At 44.0% G+C, this 22,257-nt stretch overlaps 2 protein-coding genes and 3 non-coding genes across 8 annotated transcripts; all 5 read left to right on the forward strand.

The window, feature by feature from the left end:
- Window positions 1-3,210: 3,210 nt before the first annotated feature.
- On the forward strand, window positions 3,211-3,283 carry TRNAT-UGU (transfer RNA threonine (anticodon UGU)). The gene has a single exon. It is a non-coding gene; the product is annotated as a tRNA-Thr (tRNA).
- A 1,170-nt stretch (window positions 3,284-4,453) lies between these two features.
- Window positions 4,454-4,543, forward strand: TRNAY-GUA (transfer RNA tyrosine (anticodon GUA)). The gene is given in 2 exon segments: window positions 4,454-4,490; window positions 4,508-4,543. It is a non-coding gene; the product is annotated as a tRNA-Tyr (tRNA).
- A 1,164-nt stretch (window positions 4,544-5,707) lies between these two features.
- Window positions 5,708-5,779, forward strand: TRNAP-UGG (transfer RNA proline (anticodon UGG)). Its single transcript has one exon. It is a non-coding gene; the product is annotated as a tRNA-Pro (tRNA).
- A 411-nt stretch (window positions 5,780-6,190) lies between these two features.
- Window positions 6,191-20,712, forward strand: RNASE4 (ribonuclease A family member 4). 3 transcript variants are annotated; one of them, XM_070045056.1, is made up of 3 exons: window positions 6,250-6,329; window positions 16,000-16,098; window positions 19,450-20,712. In XM_070045056.1, the coding sequence occupies exon 3, from the start codon at window positions 19,467-19,469 to the stop codon at window positions 19,908-19,910; it is 444 nt and encodes a 147-aa protein (XP_069901157.1). In that variant the 5' UTR covers window positions 6,250-6,329; window positions 16,000-16,098; window positions 19,450-19,466; the 3' UTR covers window positions 19,911-20,712. The 3 variants fall into 3 exon arrangements, with proteins under 3 accessions (XP_030700076.1, XP_069901157.1, XP_060149571.1); XM_030844216.3 differs by lacking the exon at window positions 16,000-16,098 and having other exon boundaries at window positions 6,191-6,329; XM_060293588.2 differs by lacking the exons at window positions 6,250-6,329; window positions 16,000-16,098 and adding an exon at window positions 15,573-15,692.
- On the forward strand, window positions 6,200-15,909 carry ANG (angiogenin). Of its 2 annotated transcripts, none has more exons than XM_030844214.3 (2): window positions 6,200-6,329; window positions 15,325-15,909. In XM_030844214.3, exon 2 carries the CDS (start codon window positions 15,343-15,345, stop codon window positions 15,787-15,789), a length of 447 nt encoding a protein of 148 aa, XP_030700074.1. In that variant the 5' UTR covers window positions 6,200-6,329; window positions 15,325-15,342; the 3' UTR covers window positions 15,790-15,909. The 2 variants fall into 2 exon arrangements, with proteins under 2 accessions (XP_030700074.1, XP_069901156.1); XM_070045055.1 differs by lacking the exon at window positions 6,200-6,329 and adding an exon at window positions 10,398-10,532.
- Window positions 20,713-22,257: the final 1,545 nt, after the last annotated feature.

The following is a 22,257-nucleotide window of genomic DNA, read 5'->3' on the forward strand; positions in this document are numbered from 1 at the left end:
AAAAAGAAGCAAATAGAACTTCTAGAATTGAAAATTACAATTTATAATTACAGTTTACTCAGTGGGTAGCTTTAACAGCTGATTAAACACAGCTGTAGAGAAAATTAGTGGATTATGAGTAAGAACATGTAATCCACAATGCAACTTGGAGAGAAAGAAAGACAGAAAATACAGAAGAGAGGTTAAAAGAAATGGAGGACAGGGTGTGAAGGTCTAATATATGTTTAATTCCAGTTTCATGAATGGAGAAAGAAAAAACAGAGAAAAACAACATTTAAAAAGATAATGGCATGAAGCAACCGACAAAGGATTAATCTCCAAAATTTACAACCAGCTCATGCAGCTCAATAACAAAAAAACAAACAACCCAATCCAAAAATGGGCAGAAGACCTAAATAGACATTTCTCCAAAGAAGATATACAGACTGCCAACAAACACATGAAAGAATGCTCAACATCATTAATCATTAGAGAAATGCAAATCAAAACTACAATGAGATATCATCTCACACCAGTCAGAATGGCCATCATCAAAAAATCTAGAAACAATAAATGCTGGAAAGGGTGTGGAGAAAAGGGAACACTCTTGCACTGCTGGTGGGAATGTGAATTGGTTCAGCCACTATGGAGAACAGTATGGAGGTTCCTTAAAAAACTACAAATAGAACTACCATATGACCCAGCAATCCCACTACTGGGCATATACCCTGAGAAAACCAAAATTCAAAAAGAGTCATGTACCAAAATGTTCATTGCAGCTCTATTTACAATAGCCCGGAGATGGAAACAACCTAAGTGCCCATCATCGGATGAATGGATAAAGAAGATGTGGCACATATATACAATGGAATATTACTCAGCCATAAAAAGAAACGAAATTGAGCTATTTGTAATGAGGTGGATAGACCTAGAGTCTGTCATACAGAGTGAAATAAGTCAGAAAGAAAAAGACAAATACCTTATGGTAACACATATATATGGAATTTAAGAAAAAAAAATGTCATGAAGAACCTAGGGGTAAGGCAGGAATAAAGACGCAGACCTCCTAGAGAACGGACTTGAGGTTATGGGGAGGGGGAAGGGTGAGCTGTGACAGGGCGAGAGAGAGTCATGGGCATATACACACTAACAAACGTAGTAAGGTAGATAGCTAGTGGGAAGTAGCCGCATGGCACAGGGATATTGGCTCGGTGCTTTGTGACAGCCTGGAGGGGTGGGATAGGGAGGGTGGGAGGGAGGGAGACGCAAGAGGGAAGACATATGGGAACATATGTTTATGTATGACTGATTCACTTTGTTATAAAGCAGAAACTAACACACCATTGTAAAGCAATTATACCCCAATAAAGATGTTAAAAAAAAAACGAATGATACAAATAAAACTAATCAGAAAGTTAAAAAAAAAAAAAAGATAATGGCTAAGAATTTTCCAGAACAGAAGAAAGACAGCAATCTATAGATTTAAGAAATCTATAGTGTTAGTATGTGTCTGTCTACCCAAGAATCTGACACCTTCACCATTCGAAAAGTATGCGATTTCCCTGTGGGATTATTTACTCCTGGTTTACACTTCTAAACTGAAATCTTCCCTGGATGCATCTGATTGGTAGACCTAGGTAACATGCTCACTCTCAGCTGCCAGATGGGAAAGCAACTTTTCTAGGACAGACTTACTTATAATATGTCCAATTACAAAAAGTAAGGAAAATGTTTAAAAAGTGTTGGACACTCACTAGTATGACAAACGCCTGCAACAGGGCTATTCAGAAAGCTCAGGTTCAGGTGTCTGCTGTTTTCTCTTTGTACTCTCTTCTTTCAAGAGCACAGAACTCTTAGAGGCTCTGACTCAATAAATGACTTAGGTAATTTGATCTAACCTTGACCTATCAATCTACAGAACTCTAGATAGAAGAGTATTCTGGCTATCATAAACTCCTATATCCTCCAACCACACTTCAGATTCAGCCTACCTGAATCTGAGCACTTCTCCCCCCTCTGCCTTCTCGAGATACACATCTCTCCCTTAGATTTCTTTTCAGTATCATCTTGTTTCTTCAAGGTATGATATTTGAGAATCCTCCCTGACTCTTTCCTCTTTGTTGTCTCATTTCTTCTTCATTCATATCTAACTTCAGCAGAATCTCCCTTGCCTGTGTCTCTCTCATTCATTCCTTCCTTTCCAGTCCTGTAACTATTACTCTCCTGCATTTTATGTTTGAGGATCTGCACCATGGCCAATCTCTGGTGTCCCCTTGACTCTGGTTTCTCTTCCCTTCAATTCATTCTGCATCTCCAAGCCTTGTGAGTTTCCATGTTCAATTTGTAAAATGGTGTAACTTCATTCCAGAAATTTCACAGTCTCCTGCTAACTTGTCTTACATTCCCTCACTTCCACCAGGGCCGGCATCTGCCCCAGTGTCTGCCTTGGCCCTTTAAATGCCTAGGTCTTTCTCTCCAACTTTGCTCATAAATTTTTCTCTACCAGGGATCACACCGCCCCCAAACTTGTATGTCTTAACCTTTCTTCAAAGCGCAGCTCGAGTCCCATCCCCTCCTGCAGGCCTGCCTCTGTGATGGCTCACTCTGTAGTTTTGTGAACCTTGACACTGTCCACCGCCCCTCACACCGGGCACAGCTACTTTTTGTTGTTCTCTTTCATGAAAACTAACTTTCTTTTATACCACAAGACTATGCCAGTGACTTCAAAGTAAAGACCATATCTGGATGCCTCGTTCCTAAGTGCAGAGCCTAACACAGAATTGGAGCTCAGTGTTTATTGAATGAAGGGAAGAATTAAACAGAGAATTAACGAATGGCTGCTCTGGCGCTGCTACTCGAGCTGTAAAGAGGTCCCTAGTCTAACGAACTTGAGGCAGGCCGATCGGTGGATGTCCAAATCAAGGAGAAAACCAAGTGCGGATGTCTGGGTTTCATGTGAGATATCTTAATTTTCACAATCTGCAGAGGGCAGAGAGGGGGAAAGCTTTCATTGCATCAGACTGTGTTGGGTTGGGCAGATTTCTGCAATTTAAAATAGTGGTAGGTCCTGTCACCGCCCCCCATATTGCTCTGTCCCCAGTAAGAGTCTACAAACTGAGTTCCAGTAGTTGGGAAATAGATCGAAACGACATTCAGGTTTTGGTCGCCCGCTACCTACAGACACTCTAATAAAGGCCCAGCTGGGAAAGGGAAATAAACGTTATATGTGAGGGCCCTATAGCTCAGGGGTTAGAGCACTGGTCTTGTAAACCAGGGGTCGCGAGTTCAAATCTCGCTGGGGCCTCGTGTGTATTTATTATTTTCAAATCTTCCTCACCCGCCACTCACCTCTCTCTCGTTACTTTAACCCCTGCGAAAATTCAGCTCATATCTTCTCGCCAGTGTTCAGATGTGCCAAATAAACACCCGAGCGGAACCGCTTCCTCTCAGTTTCCAGTGCTAATGCGCAAGTGCTGCTTCGCTGCCTAGATTGTGGCGGAGTCCATTACAAACTGCGGGGAGCGCTGCCAGCCTCCGCGGACGACCTGGCTGTGCGGACCTGCAGCAAGAGCCCTGAGGGCGGCCGGAGCGGGGCCTAAGGGCTGTGGGGAAAGAGTTGGGATCGAGCCCTCAGCACCCGCTCTGGGCAGATTTAGAGCCCAGAGCAAGGTCCCCTCCCCACAGGGGAAGAGCCGGCGTCAGCTGTCCTGATTTGGGGGTCCGACAAGTTTTCATGTTTCAGTGGATTTTCGAACATTTAAGTATCTCAGCGGGAAAATTAGCGTCGGGACTTGGGTCACTAAATTTGTTATTGACTCAAAGAAACTGTGGCTTCCTCTTTGAAAAACCTTAAAATAGTTTCTCCAAGTCGATTTTCATAGCAGCATTGGGTTTAGCCATATGTATTATATACCCCTCCCTCCCCTACTCTGTGGACGTGTAAGCGGAAGAGAGAAGCAGCTCGCATGTGCAAACGCTCCTGGACTTGGAGGCGAGCGCAGGAAGTGTGGAAAAGAAAGGCCCAGGCCAGAGCTCCGAGGCCCGCCCTTCTCTCTGGCTCGCAGTTGCGCGATCAGAATTGTATGTTCCACCACCTCAGCCCTTAGTTCTCCGATGCCCGGGTGTCCTCTCCCACTTTAGACACACATCATGCCAGGGAGGCCCCGGGCAGCGCACTACGTGAAGAGAACAGCCCGGGGGCGAGCAGCTCGCCACGGTCCGGGGCGGCCTCGGGATGCACAGGCTCTAGGTGTGCCGGTGAAGAGCCCACTCTCTGGTCCTGCTTGGAAGCCCGTACCTGAAGCAAGAGAATCCAGTTCTAGAGGGGTTGTCTGCAGAACCGCGGATGTAGGACTTTCTCCTAAGCTGGCTGCTAAGTGGTGTCCATGCACCGGCAACTAGTGGGCCATTATGCACGAACCTCTGCTTATCAATGTCCTCAATATAGAATAGTAGGAATGCCGTTTTTCTCTTTCCTTCGATAGCTCAGCTGGTAGAGCGGAGGACTGTAGTGTAAAACAATATGGTTATCCTTAGGTCGCTGGTTCAACTCCGGCTTGAAGGAAGAGTTGATGTTTTGGGGGTTGCAACCACCCATCGAGAGAGACGTTGCTCTCCTGTTTCTTACGTCGTTTTCCCTCTTCTGGGGTCATTTTCTCCAGACCTTACCCCGTTCCAAAGATAAACTCAGCATGGTTGTATGAACTTCGAGAATCACCTCTTGAAAAGTTGGACTTGTTGGGCACGGTTCTCAGTTAAAAAGGGAGTGTGCACTAACTCTTCCAACCAACTAAGGAAGTTCTGGGTTGGATGTTCTAGCTGAACTTAGGTTGCTGCCTGAGGTCCAAAGTTTGGAGATCCAAGACCACTCGCTGGTACAGAATATATATCCGGCGGCCCTTGGGACTCTTAATTTTGGGACTCTTAATTTGCGGGACAAACCCCTGAGACCTTTATTCACTCTATACACATACGTTCATTCAGGGGGAGGCCCTTTTAAATTATTCAGCTGTTTATAGATTTTTATAGTTCCACAAAAATCATTTTGAGCTGGAGCCGGAAGGAGGAACAGGATTTGACGTGAATTGGGATGAGACTGGGAGAGAGAATTCCAGACTGAGGAAACAATTTAAGCAGAGGTAGAGAGATGGAACATTTGATTCTCATTCTGGGAAACTGCAGGGGTCTGGACTTTACGAACACGCTCCAGACTGGTTCACCTCCAACAGATCAAAATACTGGCTCCCCGTATGTTGATGCCCATCAGTCCTGCCCCTAGGATTTTATACTCGCGCGAAGCAGTAGCAGCCCGGCAGATACACATCCTGTGCGTCTGTCCTGGGGCTCAGGACCCTACAATGTTGCAATCGACCCCAGCTCGGGCCCTCAGGCTCCAACTCGGTTCTCTCCAGGCTCCCTCCAGGCTCCCCCCACGCTGGAGCTCAAGGCTAGACTCCTCCCGGCGGGGCTTGCGGGAGCACCGACAGGTGGCCTGACGTCTGAAAAGCTGCCTCTTCTCACCCCATCCGGCGTCTGGAGGCGTCCAGGACAAGGATCGAGGAGAATTAGCGAGGCTGGAGTCAGACGTGAGACTTCTTCAAGACGGAAGAGCTAAGCAAAGCGAAAGGTAAATATCACAACATAAGGTAAAACTCCAGAGCAGCCTGGCAGCCAATTGCTGACGGAGAAGTAAGGTTCAGAGGAAAAGTACAGAAGCCCTCGTCAGCGTGGCTCGTTGGTCTAGGGGTATGATTCTCGCTTTGGGTGCGAGAGGTCCCGGGTTCAAATCCCGGACGAGCCCCAGTGATTGAAACTTTTCCTTCCCCCTTCCAACCGCGCTGAAAAAAATCTCAGTTCTATACAAACTTTCCAGCGTTCTGAACTGTTCTACAAAAGAGAACTGTTCTACAAAAAGATTATCTGTGCGGGGCCAAACTGCCTGGCTTCCTGGACTCTCGCCAGCGGACGCCTGGGAGGGGTAACCTCGCTCCCGCGAGCAGGGAGCAGGGGCCAGGGTCCCGCCGTCTGCAGACCCCACAGGCCGTGTCCTCACGGCCCCTGAGCGTCGGCCTCGGATCTCCAGGCTCGCTCCCAGCCCAGGTGGGGACCCACCCCCTCCGCCTGGGGCGGGGGCTGCTCTGATGCCTGCGGCGGAGGCGGGTCCTGGAGGAAGGCGCCTTCTCGGAGAAACCGGGCGGGGCCTCAACTACAAAAAGGCTCGCACCCCGACGCTCCTCTACTCTTTGCTACCGGCTCCCCATCGTCCTCACAGGGAGGAAGAAGCGGGTGAGAAGCAAACACGTCTCTTTCCACCGTTTTGCCTGTTTCTGCAGACTTGTTCTGAGGCCGAGGTGGGTTCACACTTCTCCTCCTCCAGCTCCTTTTCCTCCATCTCCCGCCCCCCCGCCTCCTTTTTAGTAGTTTCATCAGGGACGTTTGAGTCGGGGGAGTCGCCTCTTAGCAGAGGCAGTGTGGGGCTCGGTGGGGAGGCGTTTGCGGCACCGGACTGGAGGAGCTGAGGAATAGGAAGGAAGGTAAAAGTCCAGTTCTTGTAGAGTCAGAGATTCCCCATTCCGACTCCGATGCTTATTTTCCGCAGCTGAGTGGAGATGCCAGCGTGAAATGCCTGTTGCCTCGAACGTAGGCTCTAAGTGGGACCCCAGAATTGGTGAACCGAAGGAAATCCGGGGAGGCCTACACTTCCTCAAAACTAAGGATTCTTTTTCTTGGTACCCAGGATGATCGCCAGATTTATGAAACAGGTCTTGTCCCGTTTTTGCGACCGCAACTGACACGTGGGAGCTCGTGTTTTCGTTTTCTGTTTACTCCTCTATCTCCTCACCCTTAACCCACCTTCAGCCAGTGTTGAGACGTTCTTTGAGACATTGCCACCAACCTCTTCTCTAAGCTTTCTTAGTGGAACCTTGGGATCCTCAGCTTTCTTACTCTGTGACAGCACATCAAATGGTAACAGCACAGGGCTTATTTAGGCAGGATGGTAAAAACAGTTTCAGCAGCATTCTGGGGCCTGGGGAAATCTCAAGTGAGCTGTAGGGGAGCGGAATTTGCCACCCCAAACTATCTCTGTAGCATATTATTTTAACCTGGTTATTTCCTAAGAAACAGCAGACAAGGGGAAAATCCAGAAAGCCTAGTAGGAGTTAACTTTTTGTAGTAAGAAACATTTACATTTATAAGGGAAATCTCCATTTGTAAGAGTGTCTCCCTCGCTGTACCTGGAAGAGGATGACCAAATATCTACAAACTCTTGCCTGCTGGAGAAGACAAAGACTTAAGTTTGCATCACAACCCTACTTTTTACTGCGCTTTTCCTGGTACCCTAACATAACTGACTCTCCCCACCCTCAACATCCTTTTTTGCCTTGAGGGGAGGATGGTATTTAAAGAGAGGCTTCTGCCATTTTGGCGAGTTACTCAGTTTTCCTGGGTCTCTCTAATGTGTCCATGATTTTAAACATCTGTTTGATTTTCTCCTGTCAATCTGTCTCATGTCAATTTGATTCTTAAACCAGCCAGAAGAACCTGGAGGGGTGGAAGAAAATGTCCTCTTCCCCAACAGAGCCAAGACCTTTCCTGTGTCATTGGGAACCTCACAATCAAGTCATAAATGTAATCACTAGAAACCCAAGTGACATAATTATCTGAATAGCACATGGCTAACTTCCCAGAAGCAGCCAGAGGTATTCAAAGAGCCACTGAACTACACAGCTACTAACTAGTTAGTGCAGAAGGATAAGACATTTTATATTTCAAGCAACTTTTTAACAGATAATGGGGGTGTTAAAATATTTTGGGAATATATGGAAATATCCAAAGTAGTTTTCTCTTAAACAGCAACTTTTCATTGGCACCTTTAAAATGATCTTTGATTTCCTAGAAATTACTAGTGTGGACTGTGAATGCTGTGTGGTGCAGTGGGAAGCTTCTAGTCCCTGGAACTGCAAATATTCACTGGGCGATACATGTTCTTTTTTCGTTCCTGGTTCCTCATCTGTAAAATGAGGGGTTGATAGATAGTCTCTGAGGTCCCTCTTCTAATTCCGACTGTAGGATGTTGGTAACATGACTCTTATAGGAAAGAAGGTACTCCAGTAATATGGAGAAAAACTATAGTTTGGCAGAGAGGCTGGGGAAAATCATTCTAGGAAAAGAGGAATGGCTCTGGCTTTGTTGAAAGAGCAGATGTGAGCTTATAAGCAGTCAAAACTAAGGGGTTTGCCGAGTTACTGTTGTAAGCATTTGCCAGTGTGATTCATAAATTAAAGTAGTTGGCCAAGAAAGTGGACCACAGCAGGCCAGTGAAATCTCTCTTTAGTTTTTATTTAATCTTTTTTTGCGCAAAGAACAATCTCTGTAAACAGCTATTCTCCAAACACATTGAAATACCTGGGAAAGAGCGAATGGGCACAGAACAAGGGTTTGTTGAAAATGGAATGTTTAATGTTTGTCTTTGTTTGGAAATAGAGGTGGGTCAGCTGGACTTTGTCCCCATCCTCCCTCAATCAATAGTGTCCCCTAATTCCTGGAGGTAGAGGTGTGGCCCTTATTTCCATGTGGACTTCAGCCTCTTTTAACCATTACTTCTGTTACTAAATAAGTTTCATGCCTTAGATTACTTATAATACCTAATACAATGTAAGTGCTATGTAACTAGTTGCTGGGGCACAGCAACTTAAAAATTTTGCTTTTTGGAAGTTTCTAGAATTTATTTTCAAATATTTTCGATCCATAGTTGGTTGAATCCGAGGATGGGGAACCTGTGGATGTGGAGCGTTGACTGTAGTTCCTCATTATAAGTATTTTGAGTAAACACTTAGATGCATTTTAATGAAATAGTAAAACTTTCTTTTTTAATTTTTTCCAAAATCTTATATTCTGTTTCATCATAACCTCATTGGGCCAAGGTGAAAAGAAAAACAATTAGAATGAAAGCAATCATTCCCCATTCACCAGCTGACTTTTGGCATTGTCAGCTCTATGGACAGGTTGTGAAAAGGTTGTCGAGTGAAACCCCAGAGGAAGAGAAAGGACTCGGCTGTGTTCAGAGGCTGAAGGCTGCCCCCTAGCACTACTGCATAACTCTAAAATCAGAGGCTGATCTGTTTGTGTGAGTTGGTGCTTGCACTGGTGTTTCAGGCCATGGGACTGTATGTGCTCGATTTTGGAGTGGAGTATCTAATCTCTGCTTTCAGGCGATTTATCAGACTAGGGTGGGGTTGTGTTGATCAAGTCATCTTGATCCCCACAGACTGTGGGAGTTGGCTGCTGCTTCCTGGTCCAGGACTGCTGAGGCAATCAGGGTGTCAGCAATGGGTCTGGCAGCCTTCTCCGCAACAAGTGACTGGTTTGATAAGTCTTTTTTTTTTTTTTGGCCGCATGAAGCATCACGTAAGATCTTATTTCCCAACCAGGGATGGAACCCTTGCCCCCTGCATTGGAAAGAGGAGTCTTAACCACTGGACTGCCAGGGAAGTCCTGATAACTTTTTTTTTAATCATGTTACTTGTATTAATAAATCTGAACTCACTACTAAAAGAAAAAGATCATCAGATTGAATCACAAAGCAAAACCCAGCTGTGTGGTTTGTAATGGCTGATAACTTTTTAAAACTCAATTCTTCAGTTTGTGTTTAAAAAGTGATGTGTGATTAATTTACGGTAGGTGCCCCTCTCAAACGGTGTGTTTGCCCATAAAAGGCAAGTGAGTGTTTGGGCACGTCGTTAGAGGCAGTAGAGCCCCACATCCCGCTGCTGCTCTTTGCTCTGTTAAAACCCAAAATTCAACGGAGTAAATTTGAAGACCTCATTGACTTTGTTGAACGATTCACGAATGGGGCAGCATCTCATCTAGTAGATAAGAGGTGCTCCGAGGAGCTCTTCAATGGAAGGCTTTTATAGTCAGAAGCTGGATGAGGCAAGGAAGTTATTAGCAAAAGAAAAAGAAAGGGTTGTTTCAGTCAAGGGCCCCTGCTGTTTGATTTCAGAGTTTCCTCATGAGAAAAACTGGCTTACATAATACCCACCTCACACAGTCTCGGTGATGGTTAAATGTAGTCATGTATATGAGCGCTTCATAGAGTGAAAGGTAACACTGATTATTATAATTATTATGATGATTTCAAGTGCATTTGTTTTACTGGTAGGCAGCCTGTCTTCAGTTGACACCTAAAATACAGGGAGACTGAAAACTTGGAGGTGGGTGGATGACAATAGAAGGCTGAGGATTTTTAAGAAGATAACAGTGTCCTAGATCCAACATCAGTGAAGGTGGGTGCTGAGGGTTTGTGAAATAGTTGGCCTCCTGCTGCTACCTGATATTTGAAACCATAGGATCTATAAGCGATCCTGGTGACCTTCAGTCCACTTTCTATGCAGGCAACGAATCCACTTTGTGAGTGGATGCAATGTCAGTGTTGCACTGATGGTGGAGATAATCAAGTTTACAACTGTGTTACAAGGAACAGAAGATTGAGTGCGCAGTTAGTCATTTGTGGACGGGTAAAGAAGAAAGGAAAGAGAAGCCCAGGACATATGGTAAGGATATTTCCGAGGGTTAGTAAGGATTAGTAGCTGGGAGGTTGAGGTCAAAGGCAGGGTGCTAACAGCTGTCACATAACCTTCTCTGGAAGTGCTTGCCTGGTTCTGTGAAACCTACTTAGCACCCTTTCATGAAACCAAATTATGTGGGTAAACAGAAAGCACAGCGGAGCAGCATCCTGCCGAGAGACCCCAGCTCACTCTGCAGGCTTCTTCTGAGGCAGTTCTTAGAGCTGGCCCAAGAAACGACATCTTCTGGATCCAGATCATTGCATGGCAGCAATGAAACCTCGGTCCTGTCCTGGGCAAAAGTAAGAACCACGATGTCAGGAAAAGCAACTTTGGGACAAGAGGCCATGTTTATCAAACTTTGCCTCTGGAACAAATCTCTAATCGATTCAGGTGGATTGATAGCTGGCCGGGTCATGCCCAGGGAAGAGGTGAATGACTCTCATTGTTTGTCCAAGAGCAGTGTCCTTGGTTTGCCTGTCTCTGCAGAATTGGGGATTTTTAGATCTAGTCTCCCCACCCTGTTCATCTGATCACTATATAATGAGAACCAAGAGAGGCCTCCAGGTTCACACAGCTGGAACCCATCTCCAGGAACGAACAGCTGGAACCTCTCTTCAGTTGGAGGGAAACTTCCAGGTTTTTGTAAGATTCTTCCACCTGGGTAATCCGTTGTTTTATTTATTTACTTGTTTGTTTATATACTATTTTTAGCTGTCCATCCATTTCAGTGAAACTATTTCCCCCCTTTTAAAGCCTCTGGGCCCAAGCTCATGAATTAAGAAGAAAATGAATTAGATTCCAAAGTTTAAAATGAAAACAGATTTCTTTGGGGAATATTCTATATCAGGGGTCCGCAACCCCTGGGCTGTGGACGGGTAGCAGTCCGCGGCCTGTTAGGAACTGGGCCGCAGAGCAGCAGGTGAGCGACGGGGCGCGCAAAGCTCCATCCGCCACTCCCCACCGCTCGCCTTACCGCCTGAACCATCGCCCCACCCACGTCCGTGGAAAAATTGTCTTCCTCAAAACCGGTCCCTGGTGCCAAAAAGGTTGGGGACCACTGTCCTATATGTAGATAAAGGGAAATTAGTGCGATTAGGAGCAAGTGGAGGTTTAGGAGAGACTCCTAAATTGTGAGAAAATCCCCAAAGATTTGGGAAAGCTGTTTGCTGAAGGGCATCCGGAACCCCCACCCCCCCCCCCCGCCATATAGGCATTGTATGTGGCTTAACAAGAAAAGAAAACAGAAAATATATTTTTAGCTCTGTTTTCTTTCCTTTTTCGATATTTATTTATTTGGCTGCGCCGGGTCTTAGCTACAGCACATGAGATCTGAGATCTTCGTTGCAGCATGTAGGATCTTTCAGTTGCGGCCTTCAAACTTAGTTGGCAAGTGGGATCTAATCTAGTTCCCTGACCAGGGATGGAACCTAGGTCCCCTGCTCTGGGAGCGCAGAGTCAGCCACTGGACCACCAGTGAAGTCCCAGCTCTGTTTTCTTATAACCTTCGCTGATAATTTCTTTCCTTAAGAAAGTTTTGGGGGAATTCCCTAGTGGTCCAGTGGTTAGGACTCTGCGATTTCACTGCAGAGGGCGTGGGTTCAATCCCTAGTCAGGGAGATAAGATCCCACAGGCCGTGCAGTGCGGCCAAAAAAAAGAAAGAAAGTTTTGGGTGCTCTTTGAAAGCAAAGTGGGACACATCCCAAGATCAAAAGAAGGTACACTGACCATAGTTACTCATCATTAAAGGTCAAGGTAATTCCCTGGTGCATAAAGTTTGGTGGATCCCTTGAATACAAAATATTGCCTGGGGGGAGAGGAAGAGAATGTTAATTTTTATAAAGACCAAGGGATTGGTTTGAGACAGAGGATAAAGTTAGTCTAAAGAACATTTGGAACAAAGTCCACTGACACTTATGTGCTTGGGTCTAGAAGGATATGTGTAAATGGGTCTGACCACCCTTGACCAAGTGTGAGGCTCTGTGCCCTTGGCCTAGGCAGATTCACTTCTGGACCACAAATAATCTCTTATTTGTTTTCTTCCAATTCCCTCTTACCTCTCTTTTTGGGAAATTGAGAATTGCATATATGCTTGTGGAAGGTATGAGTGGGGGGAGCAGATGTTAGATAGTGGTGACCACTCTCACCAGTGGTGTGTATTTGCTGGGATTTGGTTTCTGGATGTCTCAGGGAGTCAAGATTACAATAAGCCTGAGCAAACTTTAGCTGAGTTGTTATAGAACGAATGTGCAAATTTTGTAAGTCAGAAACAAAGATATTCCTTTACCTCCGCAGATTGGCACATGAGGACCTTCAACCTCCCAACAAACAAGTGGCTTTTTAGGGTGACAAGCCCTGAGGTAGGGTCAGTCCAGTGCCTTAACTAGAAGTGGTATGGGCTGGACTTACACACCGAGCCTTCAGGGATGTTGCATACCAGTGAGATTGGGCTGCAGACCATCCTATCATCTCTTTCTTCCAGCTGGTGCCTTGTGCTACCAACTAAACTTATACAAACTTATCTTTACAATTCCATGGTCATTGGACTTTTACTAGTGAAACTAGAAAGGCTCTCTATGCTTTATGAGAACCAGGGAATTTCAAACTTTTAGAGCTAGCAACTCTCATTTTATAGATGAACAAATTTAGGCCTGGAGAAGAAAATGAAGTCAGTCATTAAAAAAAATTATTATTGAGGGTCTACTGTGAGGCAGGTAGTATAATACAAGGTGAATAATATGAGACCTGCCCTCCTGTAGATTATGCACCAGTAGGAAACACTGAGAAGTAAACAGGTAATTGTTCGCTCAGATCCCATGAATAATGGTTTTGGAATGGCACCCATGAAACCTGACAAGAGGTAAATCTTTATTTTGTGATATCCTTGTGGGCATATACTGAGCGTTGTGACTTTTGCTTTGACACTGGTGACCTGTCCTTGGGCTTAATATCTAAAGCATAGAGTGTTTGGACAGAAACTGTAGACAGGCCTGCCAGCTCACACCCCCTTCGGTGAACAGCAATATCCCCTGTACAATACTGGCACCTCCTACAAGGACCCACTGTTTTCTCTACAGCGTGGGAGACAGCATTCCTATCCACCACTGCCATCTAATGACTCTTTTAGGTACTACCAGCTCAGGTTCTACTTCCAGATTTTTGGACTCTGGGATTCTGGCTTCTGCTCCCTGTGGGACCTTTAAGGACCCTTCCAACCTTGACAGCCTGCCATTCTACGATTGCCTGTGACATTAGAAGGCAATATTTGTTCATAGCAGAGCAAGAGACTCAACTGATGACAATTCAAGAAAGCTTTGTCTTCCAAAAAACTAGAAAGAGAAAACACACCCAGGAGACTGAAAAGCACAATGTAAATGTAAAGAGCTTGGCGCGTGGGGAGCGTGGCAGCCCAGCAGCTGTGGTGGAGCAGCCGCCATGTAGGACTACTTGTTATTCTTTTAGGTGGGACTCTTCCAATCACGTACCGCTTTCTTGCTAACCTCCCAAGAACACACTTTTGCTGCTGCTATTACAGATCATACTCTTATGTGCTTCACGGAAACCTTTTCAGTGACTATTTCTTTATTTCATAATTGAGGAATGACTTAGTGTATAATTTGGTCATTTCTTAGTGTATAATTTGGTAATTCTTTGGCAGTATACCCAATTTGTCTACAGTTATGATAAAACAGACAAGGTAGTGAAATGCCCCATCAAAGTGATTCAAACTACCACGAGGGCATGACTGTCTCTCTCTCTGAGCCCTTCTGTGTGTCTATCCACATGTACTGTACTCTTTTTCCTCCTAATAAACACTACTTGCTTCACTAAAAAAAAAAAAAAAAAAGGAAGAAAGAGAGGTCATTTCGCTCACCCTGTCACATGCCTTCACATGTAACCAGCAGAACCCCGAACCCTCTTGTCTTTCTAGAGCCACAGCTGTACTCCCAGGGCTGGTAGCATCACTACAGGCTCAGTGCTACAACCTGTGGCCTCTTTAAGGGCTACAAAAATATGTTTATTGACTTACACACAAGAAAAGCACAATATAAAAATTAATAATTAATTTAATATCCATGACACTATACCATTTATTCTTTTTTAAATAAATAAATTTATTTATTTATTTTTGGCTGCGTTGGGTCTTTGTTGCTGCGCACAGGCTTTTCTCTAGTTGAGGTGAGTGGAGGCTACTCTTCGTTGTGGTACACGGGCTTCTCATGGCGGTGGCTTCTCTTGTTGTGGAGCACGGGCTGTGGGCACGTGGGCTTCAGTAGTTGTGGCGCACGGGCTTAGTTGCTCCGTGGCATGTGGGATCTAACCCATGTTCCCTGTGTTGGCAGGTGGATTCTTAACCACTGTGCCACCTGGGGAGTCCAAGACTTGGTGTGTCTTAATGGTCTTTGTGTTCCAGGACCTAGCACGGTGACTGGTACCCAGTAGGGGCTTATGTAGGGTTTGTTATTAAATTAGTTAATATGAATGAAAGAGTGTGAATGGATTTTGTAATGCTACAACTGGTAGAAATGTAAATTTTCAGGGATAGGAAAGAGGGGTTGGGGCTGGAAGGTGTGTTCAGGAAACTTTTAAATAGACTTTCCAAAGGAATCGATAGACAAGACATGAGACTAATGAGGAAAGGAAAAGAAAAAGATATGCTTAGGTGACGGACGATACCTGATTTATGACGCCCGGTCAGAGGGAAAGGTCCCTGTCCTTTTAGCCTAATTTGGCAATGCTATTCTGTGCCCCTACTGCATCTCCATTTTCTCTTGGTAGGAGCTTTTGTTGAAAGAGATGGTGATGTTCCTGAGCCCCCTGTTTTTCGTCTTCATGCTGGGTCTGGGTCTGACCCCACTGACCCTGGCTCAGGAAGACTACAGATACAGACACTTCCTGTCCCAGCACTATGATCCCCAACCAAAGGGCCGGGATGACAGATACTGTGAAAACATGATGAGGAGGCGAGACCTGACCAATCCCTGCAAAGACGTCAACACCTTTATTCATGGCAGGAAGAATGACATCAAGGGCATCTGTGATGATACGAATGGAAAACCTGGCAAAGGCAATCTCAGAATAAGCAAGTCTTCCTTCCAGATCACCACTTGCAAGCATACAGGAGGGTCCCCCCGGCCTCCATGCAGGTACAGAGCCACAAAAGGGTACAGAGTCATTGCTATTGGCTGTGAAAATGACTGGCCCACCCACTTTGATGAGTCCTTTATCACTCCAGCACAGTAGCCTAGAGCTGGCTCTGCTCTTTTTTCCTTGCATTTCCCCCTCTTACTGTAGCAACATTCATTGCTAGGAATCCAGAAAATGAGCTGCTGATCTTTTTGTTTTCTGTTTTACAATATGCTTAATAAATAAAAACGTCTCTGAAATCAGTAAAAATCAAAGTCTTCTCACTGATTCTTGGTCTATTGATCTTTCCCCATTTTCTCTATTCAGCTGTCCCCTGAGAGGGTTGGATGGGATAGAAATGCCTTTTTCCTTATCAGTCAGTTCCTTATCAGGCATGAAGGAGGTGGACTTTACCTTTCCGTGAAGGTAAGGATGTTAAATTCATCTTACCGAGATTGCTGGGAAAATTCCAGGGCTCAAGGCCACTAAGCAGAATTTTTAGGAGAAGCAGATTGTTTTGCTGTCACCGTTAATAAGCCAGTATTACTTTTACAAATGTTAAGCCCTAGGAAGAAGAGTTTAGGACTAAATACCAACAGATTAATTACACACTCTCTCTCTCTCTCACACACACACACACACACACACACACACACACACACACATTTGTAATCCTGCATGAATACAAAAATCCATTCAGGGTAGCCACTCTTACCTTAAGCAGGAAGTAATTTGATATTGCTTTGAATGGAACACTGCCAGGATATTCTCATGGTTATTTTATATAAAGATCAAAAAATTGATTACTATAATTATTTTCTCTTTAATCTTTTACTTTCTCAACTGACGTCTGGCAACTCTGAGGTCTTGGGGAGGTCATAGAAAGATTCCAAGCTTACCCTTTATTCTTCTTCAACTTGATGTTTTTAAGTAAATACAAACTTAGGTTAACAATCTCTGTAAAATATGCTAATTAATCCATGGGTTCAGTGGTTAACTTCCTGTTACCTAATCTCATCAACAGATACCTGGATATTTTATTTAGAAAGTAGTTAATAAATTACAGTTATGCATCACTAGTTTTGCCATCTTATGAATGACTATAGTGGTCACAGTATTCCCCATGGTGGCCTCCCCTGCTGCCTACATGCCCTCAAATGGACCAAAAGCCCTGGCTCCTCAATACCTGGGTTATAGGCCAGTGTCCTGGTGCCACAGAGAGCCCACCCTCACTGAAAGTACTCAATTTATGGAGAAAAGGATGAAAAAGTACTCAATTTATGGAGGAAAGGATGAAAAAGTACTCAATTTATGGAGGAAAGGATGAAAGGTTATGGGTACATACTCAACACATGAATATATCTGCCTTGAATTCATCTATTTCAAAATTGAAAACATTGTCATTTCTTTCTGAAGTAGGGAGAAGGGTTTTCCAAACCTCCTTTATTAGAAAATTTGTCTTGGGACTTCCCTGGTGGTGCAGTGGTTAAGACTGCGCCTGCCAATTCAGGGAACATGGATTCAATCCCTGGTCTGGGAAGATCCCGCATTCCTCGGAACAACGAAGCCCGTGTGCCACAACTACTGAGCCTGAGCTCTAGAGCCCACGAGGTGCAACTACTGAGCCTGCGTGCTGCAACTACTGAAGCCTGTGCACCACCTAGAGCCCGTGCTCTGTAACAAGAGAAGCCACCGCAATGAGAAGCCCACACACCGCAACGAAGAGTAGCCCCCCACTCCCCACAACTAGAGAAAGCCCGCGTGCAGCAACAAAGACTCAACACAGAAAAAAAAAAAAAAAGTTCTGGAAATGTATAGTGTTAAAAAAAAAGAAAGAAAGAAACTTTATCTTACTATAAAATCAAAAAACTCTTAGGAAGCGAGAAATTTCCAGAGTTTGGTAGACTATTTGGATTTTTTTTTTTCTGGTTCTCCAACCAGGACTGTCTCCCTAATATTAGGCAAAGGGGCTTCCAAACAGACTCTTGCCAACTCACGGTCTTGATGGGGAAAGTCAAAGGCATGGACCATTATTACATAGATCACATCACAGTTGTGAAAACTCACATCTCCAAACATCTACTTAGAGCATTATTATTGCATACCCTGCCCTGGTGTTAGGACAAATGACACTTTCCCAGGAAATCATGTGGCATTGGGATAGGGTTCTTCCTGACCTGCTGATGGAGCTAGCAGCTGAGTAGCCAACCCTAGTAGTTTTTGCTCTTGATCTCTTGTTCTCTCACAACCAAAGTTTGTTTAGAATGAAATGTTGAGTCACAGGCAAGTCATTTTATCTCAGGTCAATCATTTGAAGAATTGAAATCCTAATCCACTATGTTTTGTTGACTTTGCAAGGAAAAGAGAAGAAGCACCCCCAAATGTCAAGTCCTTTGAAGAATGGTGACATGAAAGAAAGAAAATTCCATGCACTTTGGAGAGGAAACATTTGTCCAGGGACATAGCATAAATTCTAGTAGCTGAGATATTTTGGCTTAAAAAGAGCCTTCATCTCTTGGGAATACAGATTCTCTACAAAATAAGAGGGAGGGTGTCAATAATATGTGCAATTCAGTTTAGTTGTTAGTATATCAGATTGAGGGAACAAAGGAAACCAAGAAAAATGGAAATTGTAAAAATGGCCACTGCTGACATATACTGAACACTTAACGGTAGGCTAGGCATTGTGATAAGCACTTTACATTGATTTTATCATTTATTCTTCACAACATTCCTAAGAAGTAGGTATTATTATTATGCTTATTCTACTTGTGAGGAAATATACTGAGAGAGGTTAAGTCATTTCCCCAAGGTCACACAGTTAGTGTGGCAGAACTAGGTCATTGGGATCACAGTATCAAAAGAAGTTCTTACTGAGATTTGACGTGTGCAGTGGAGAAAGCCTTTGGGGCAAGCTCTAAACAAAAGTACGTGTTGGGAGGATTTAAGGATCATTTCATTTTCTGTTGTAGGTAGAATCTTGAGATGCACCCATTGATGTCTACATGGGACTTCTGTTCATAATGTTTTTCCATGTCTTGTTAACTCAGTTGGTTACTGTGGCTGAGGTCATGGGTTTGCTCTTGGATGAATAGTTTAATCTACTCTGTAGCTAGTCATCTTGCTAAACCATGTTGTTGGTCACAAAGAAGCAGGATGAGAGAAAGTAGACAGAACTGCGCAAAATTGGATTTGGGAAAAGCAACCCAAAGTACATTGTTGTGATGAAGCTCTTACCCAAGTGCCAAGTGTATCTTCAGAAGTTGTATCCAGTGGTCCTGGGGTTGAGGGGTAAATCGAACATCATTTCTTCCCGCCATCCTGCTTCCCACAACTCCTTCACTTCCCTCACTTCCCAACTCCATATCGCATATATGCGGCATCAGACACAGGAATATGACATAGAGCTTCGTATCTTTCTGTGCACAGGCAAAAGGTGGTTGTGAACTTAGAAGCTGGCGTTTAAAAGAATGATAGTTATGTTTGATCCTAATCATTATCATTAAGGATAGGCTGTAGGTGGAATAAAGTGCAGGTCCCTCGTCAGCCGTTTAATCACTCACACGGGGTGATCCACCATCATGAAGCAGCCTCTTTGAAACAAAGGACAGTAGTAACCATATATATCAAACTAGGAGTTCAGCTGGGGCTAACCCTTGGACTGCATGTGTAGAAAATGGATCTGTCTGACGCTCCAAAAATTGTCCTTTCTGCTTTGGGTTGCTCACTTCCTGTTGAATCAGGGATGATTTTGCCTGCCCCTTGGTTTCTCTCTAGGCATCTCCAAGGTAGTGATGGCTCTCCAGACGACCCATGCATTACTCCTGCTCTTGCTGCTGACCCTGCTGGGGCTGGGGCTGGTACAGCCCTCCTATGGCCAGGATCGCATGTACCAACGATTCCTGCGGCAACACGTGGACCCTGATGTGACAGGAGGCGATGTTGGCTACTGCAACTTGATGATGCAAAGACGGAAGATGACTTCACATCAGTGCAAGCGCTTCAACACTTTCATTCATGAAGACGTTGGGAACATTCATAGTATCTGCAGAACCGCCAATATTCAGTGCAAGAATGGCCGGATGAACTGCCATGAGGGTGTAGTGAGGGTCACAGATTGCAGGGAGACAGGAAGTTCCAGGGCTCCCAACTGCAGATACCGGGCCAAGGCCAGCACCAGACGTGTTGTCATTGCCTGTGAAGGTAACCCAGAGGTGCCTGTGCACTTTGATAAATAGATACCACCCAGCAGGGGTTATGGCCCAGCTGCTGGCCTTTAATTTACTCCTTAAATAACAATGAGTAATGCATTTGAGCTGTCCCAGGCTCCGTCTCCACTGCTTCTTTCTTTCCTTTTTTTTTTTTTTGGTTCATTATATAACCAATTCTGTTAAATACATTGCATGAAAGATGAGACATAAACTTATAATGAATCTGAGCTTTTCTGTAATAAGCTTCCTTCTATAATACTGGTCAGCTTTGTTGTCTCTAATCTCATCCTCTGGAATTTAGTCATTACTTAGCACTTCAAGAATTTCAAGGTGCTTTCATCTAAGTTATCTCATTCTAATACCATAGCACCCTTGGGATGCTAGTGTTGCAATATACAAAAGTGTTGCTAGTGTTGCAATATACAAAAGTGCAAAGTTAAGAGATTTGCTAAGACCAAAAGGTTAGTAGAAAAGCTGAGACAAAAGTCTAGTTTACACGGTTACTAATCCAGGGCTTTTTCCACTTCATCACAAGGAATGTTTTGAAAATATCTGGTTTCTGTTCTTCCCAAATGTCAGCTGTTGGGGGAAGCATTAAAAATTTGAAAATAGACACTGGCAACATGAGAGCTCTATCTGTATAATGCGGCAACCTTACTGTGTTTGGATCTAATAAGATCAAGAAATTATACAAGGGATTTTCTTTTCCTCTTCCCAAACTTTGGAGTCGCCCTAGTAAGTCAGAGTATTAAAATGTACTTGATCATTAAGACTCTTCCTGACTGAAAGATTTTTCAAGTCTTCCTTATAATAAAGGAAATAAGGTACCTTCAATTCCAAGTATTTGAGAAGACTATGGTCTTGTGTGTGAGATTTTTTTCCCCTCCTATCCTCTTTTAATTCTCCTCTAGTTTATAAATATGCACGCACTTTAATATCCTCATAAACTCTGGCTCAAGACTAAAGCTCATCAGATCAATGACCATGACACAAAAAACTTTGTCTCATTTGCTCCAGAGAGAATGATTCCTCTCAAGACAATTCTCATACACCTTCCTTCTCCCTTTAAATATTTAGGAGCAAATTGGGGGACAGAGATGTATAAAGACATTAACTGCTAAAGAAGGAAAGTGTGTGTGTGTGTGCGTGTGTGTGTATGTGAGAAAGGACTGAGCTGAAAGCATTTGAATTGTAGCAGACATATATTATTTATATTTAAAATGTACAACTTCATTTGGTATACATATACATTTTGAGATAATCACTATAATCAAGCTACCAAACATATCTATCATTTCACATGGTGACCCTTACGTGTGTGTGTATGATGAGAATCCGTAGGATTTACCCTGTTAGCACATTTTAAGTATGCAGTACTGTATTGCCACCTGTTAAAAAACCTAGGGGTTCAAAAGAGGCCTCCCCAAGATGTGCTACTTTGGCATGTGGATTATTTTGAGCTAATGGCAGTGGAGACCCTGTTAACTCAAGAGAAACTACTGCCCCTCACTTAAGTTCCTAGAAGAATTTAAACTGGGGATTTTTCCCAGAAAAAGAGTTATTAGCAGACGTAAAATGGATCGCTTTCTTAGCTTGCCACTTCACACATGAGTCCTAGGAGTGTCTCCCTCCTGCCTCTATATTCCTTGAGTCACTACTTGATTTAGGTCTTCAGTAGATAACACTAAGTTGCTGGGAAGGGCTCAAGATGTATGGGCACATGATGGCCATCTTATCTTTTCTTAGAGTCACCTCTCAAATCCTCCATACCCAGGTGCCCAGAATTCTTGCCTTTTTACCCCTGCTCTTCACCCAAAGAACTAGAGTAGTTGGATTTACAGCGTCCTCTGAGACGATCCCCGTCTAGACTATCAGCACATGATTCCCCGTTATTCAAGGAATACTTGACATGAGCTAGGGTTTACAGTGCGCCAGAGTTTCTGTAAATACCAACACGTCCGCATCTAATCCTGATGACATATTTCCCATTCCAAGAGAAGAAACAGGATGGCATTGCTACGAACATGCTTTGAAGACAAGTTCTGGATATAAACTAAGCATTCTGACTATAGGACAGGAAAAAGAATTTTCCCTCTATCCTTCTAGGTTCTGAGACCTGGATGAGATCCCCCTGTAATAAGAGATAGATTAACAAGAGAAAATGTTGACCTAAAACAAACAGACTGCCAGTTATTTCTCCAGCAAAAAATAGGTTTATTTGGGATCAGCAAAGAATTGCAATTTGAGGTCTACAACCATGGTGAGCCACATGCAAGTCTCCAGCAAAAATGGAGAGAATTTTATAGAGGAGAAAAGGAAGTTGGGAGGGCTATAGTAAACAGAGCATGGCTTTTTGTTGGCTGAGTTGTGACAG

This window comes from Globicephala melas, chromosome 2 (assembly GCF_963455315.2).
Source record: "Globicephala melas chromosome 2, mGloMel1.2, whole genome shotgun sequence".
NCBI lineage: Eukaryota > Metazoa > Chordata > Mammalia > Artiodactyla > Delphinidae > Globicephala > Globicephala melas.

Excerpts from the sequence above, each read along its gene's own strand:
- ANG (XM_070045055.1), top strand. The coding sequence starts at position 10,398 with ATGCAATGTCAGTGTTGCACTGATGGTGGAGATAATCAAGTTTACAAC. Across the intron at positions 10,533-15,324 it reads AGAGAAGCCCAGGACATATG|GAGCTTTTGTTGAAAGAGAT; the intron begins GTAAGGATATTT and ends TTCTCTTGGTAG.
- RNASE4 (XM_030844216.3), top strand. The coding sequence starts at position 19,467 with ATGGCTCTCCAGACGACCCATGCATTACTCCTGCTCTTGCTGCTGACC.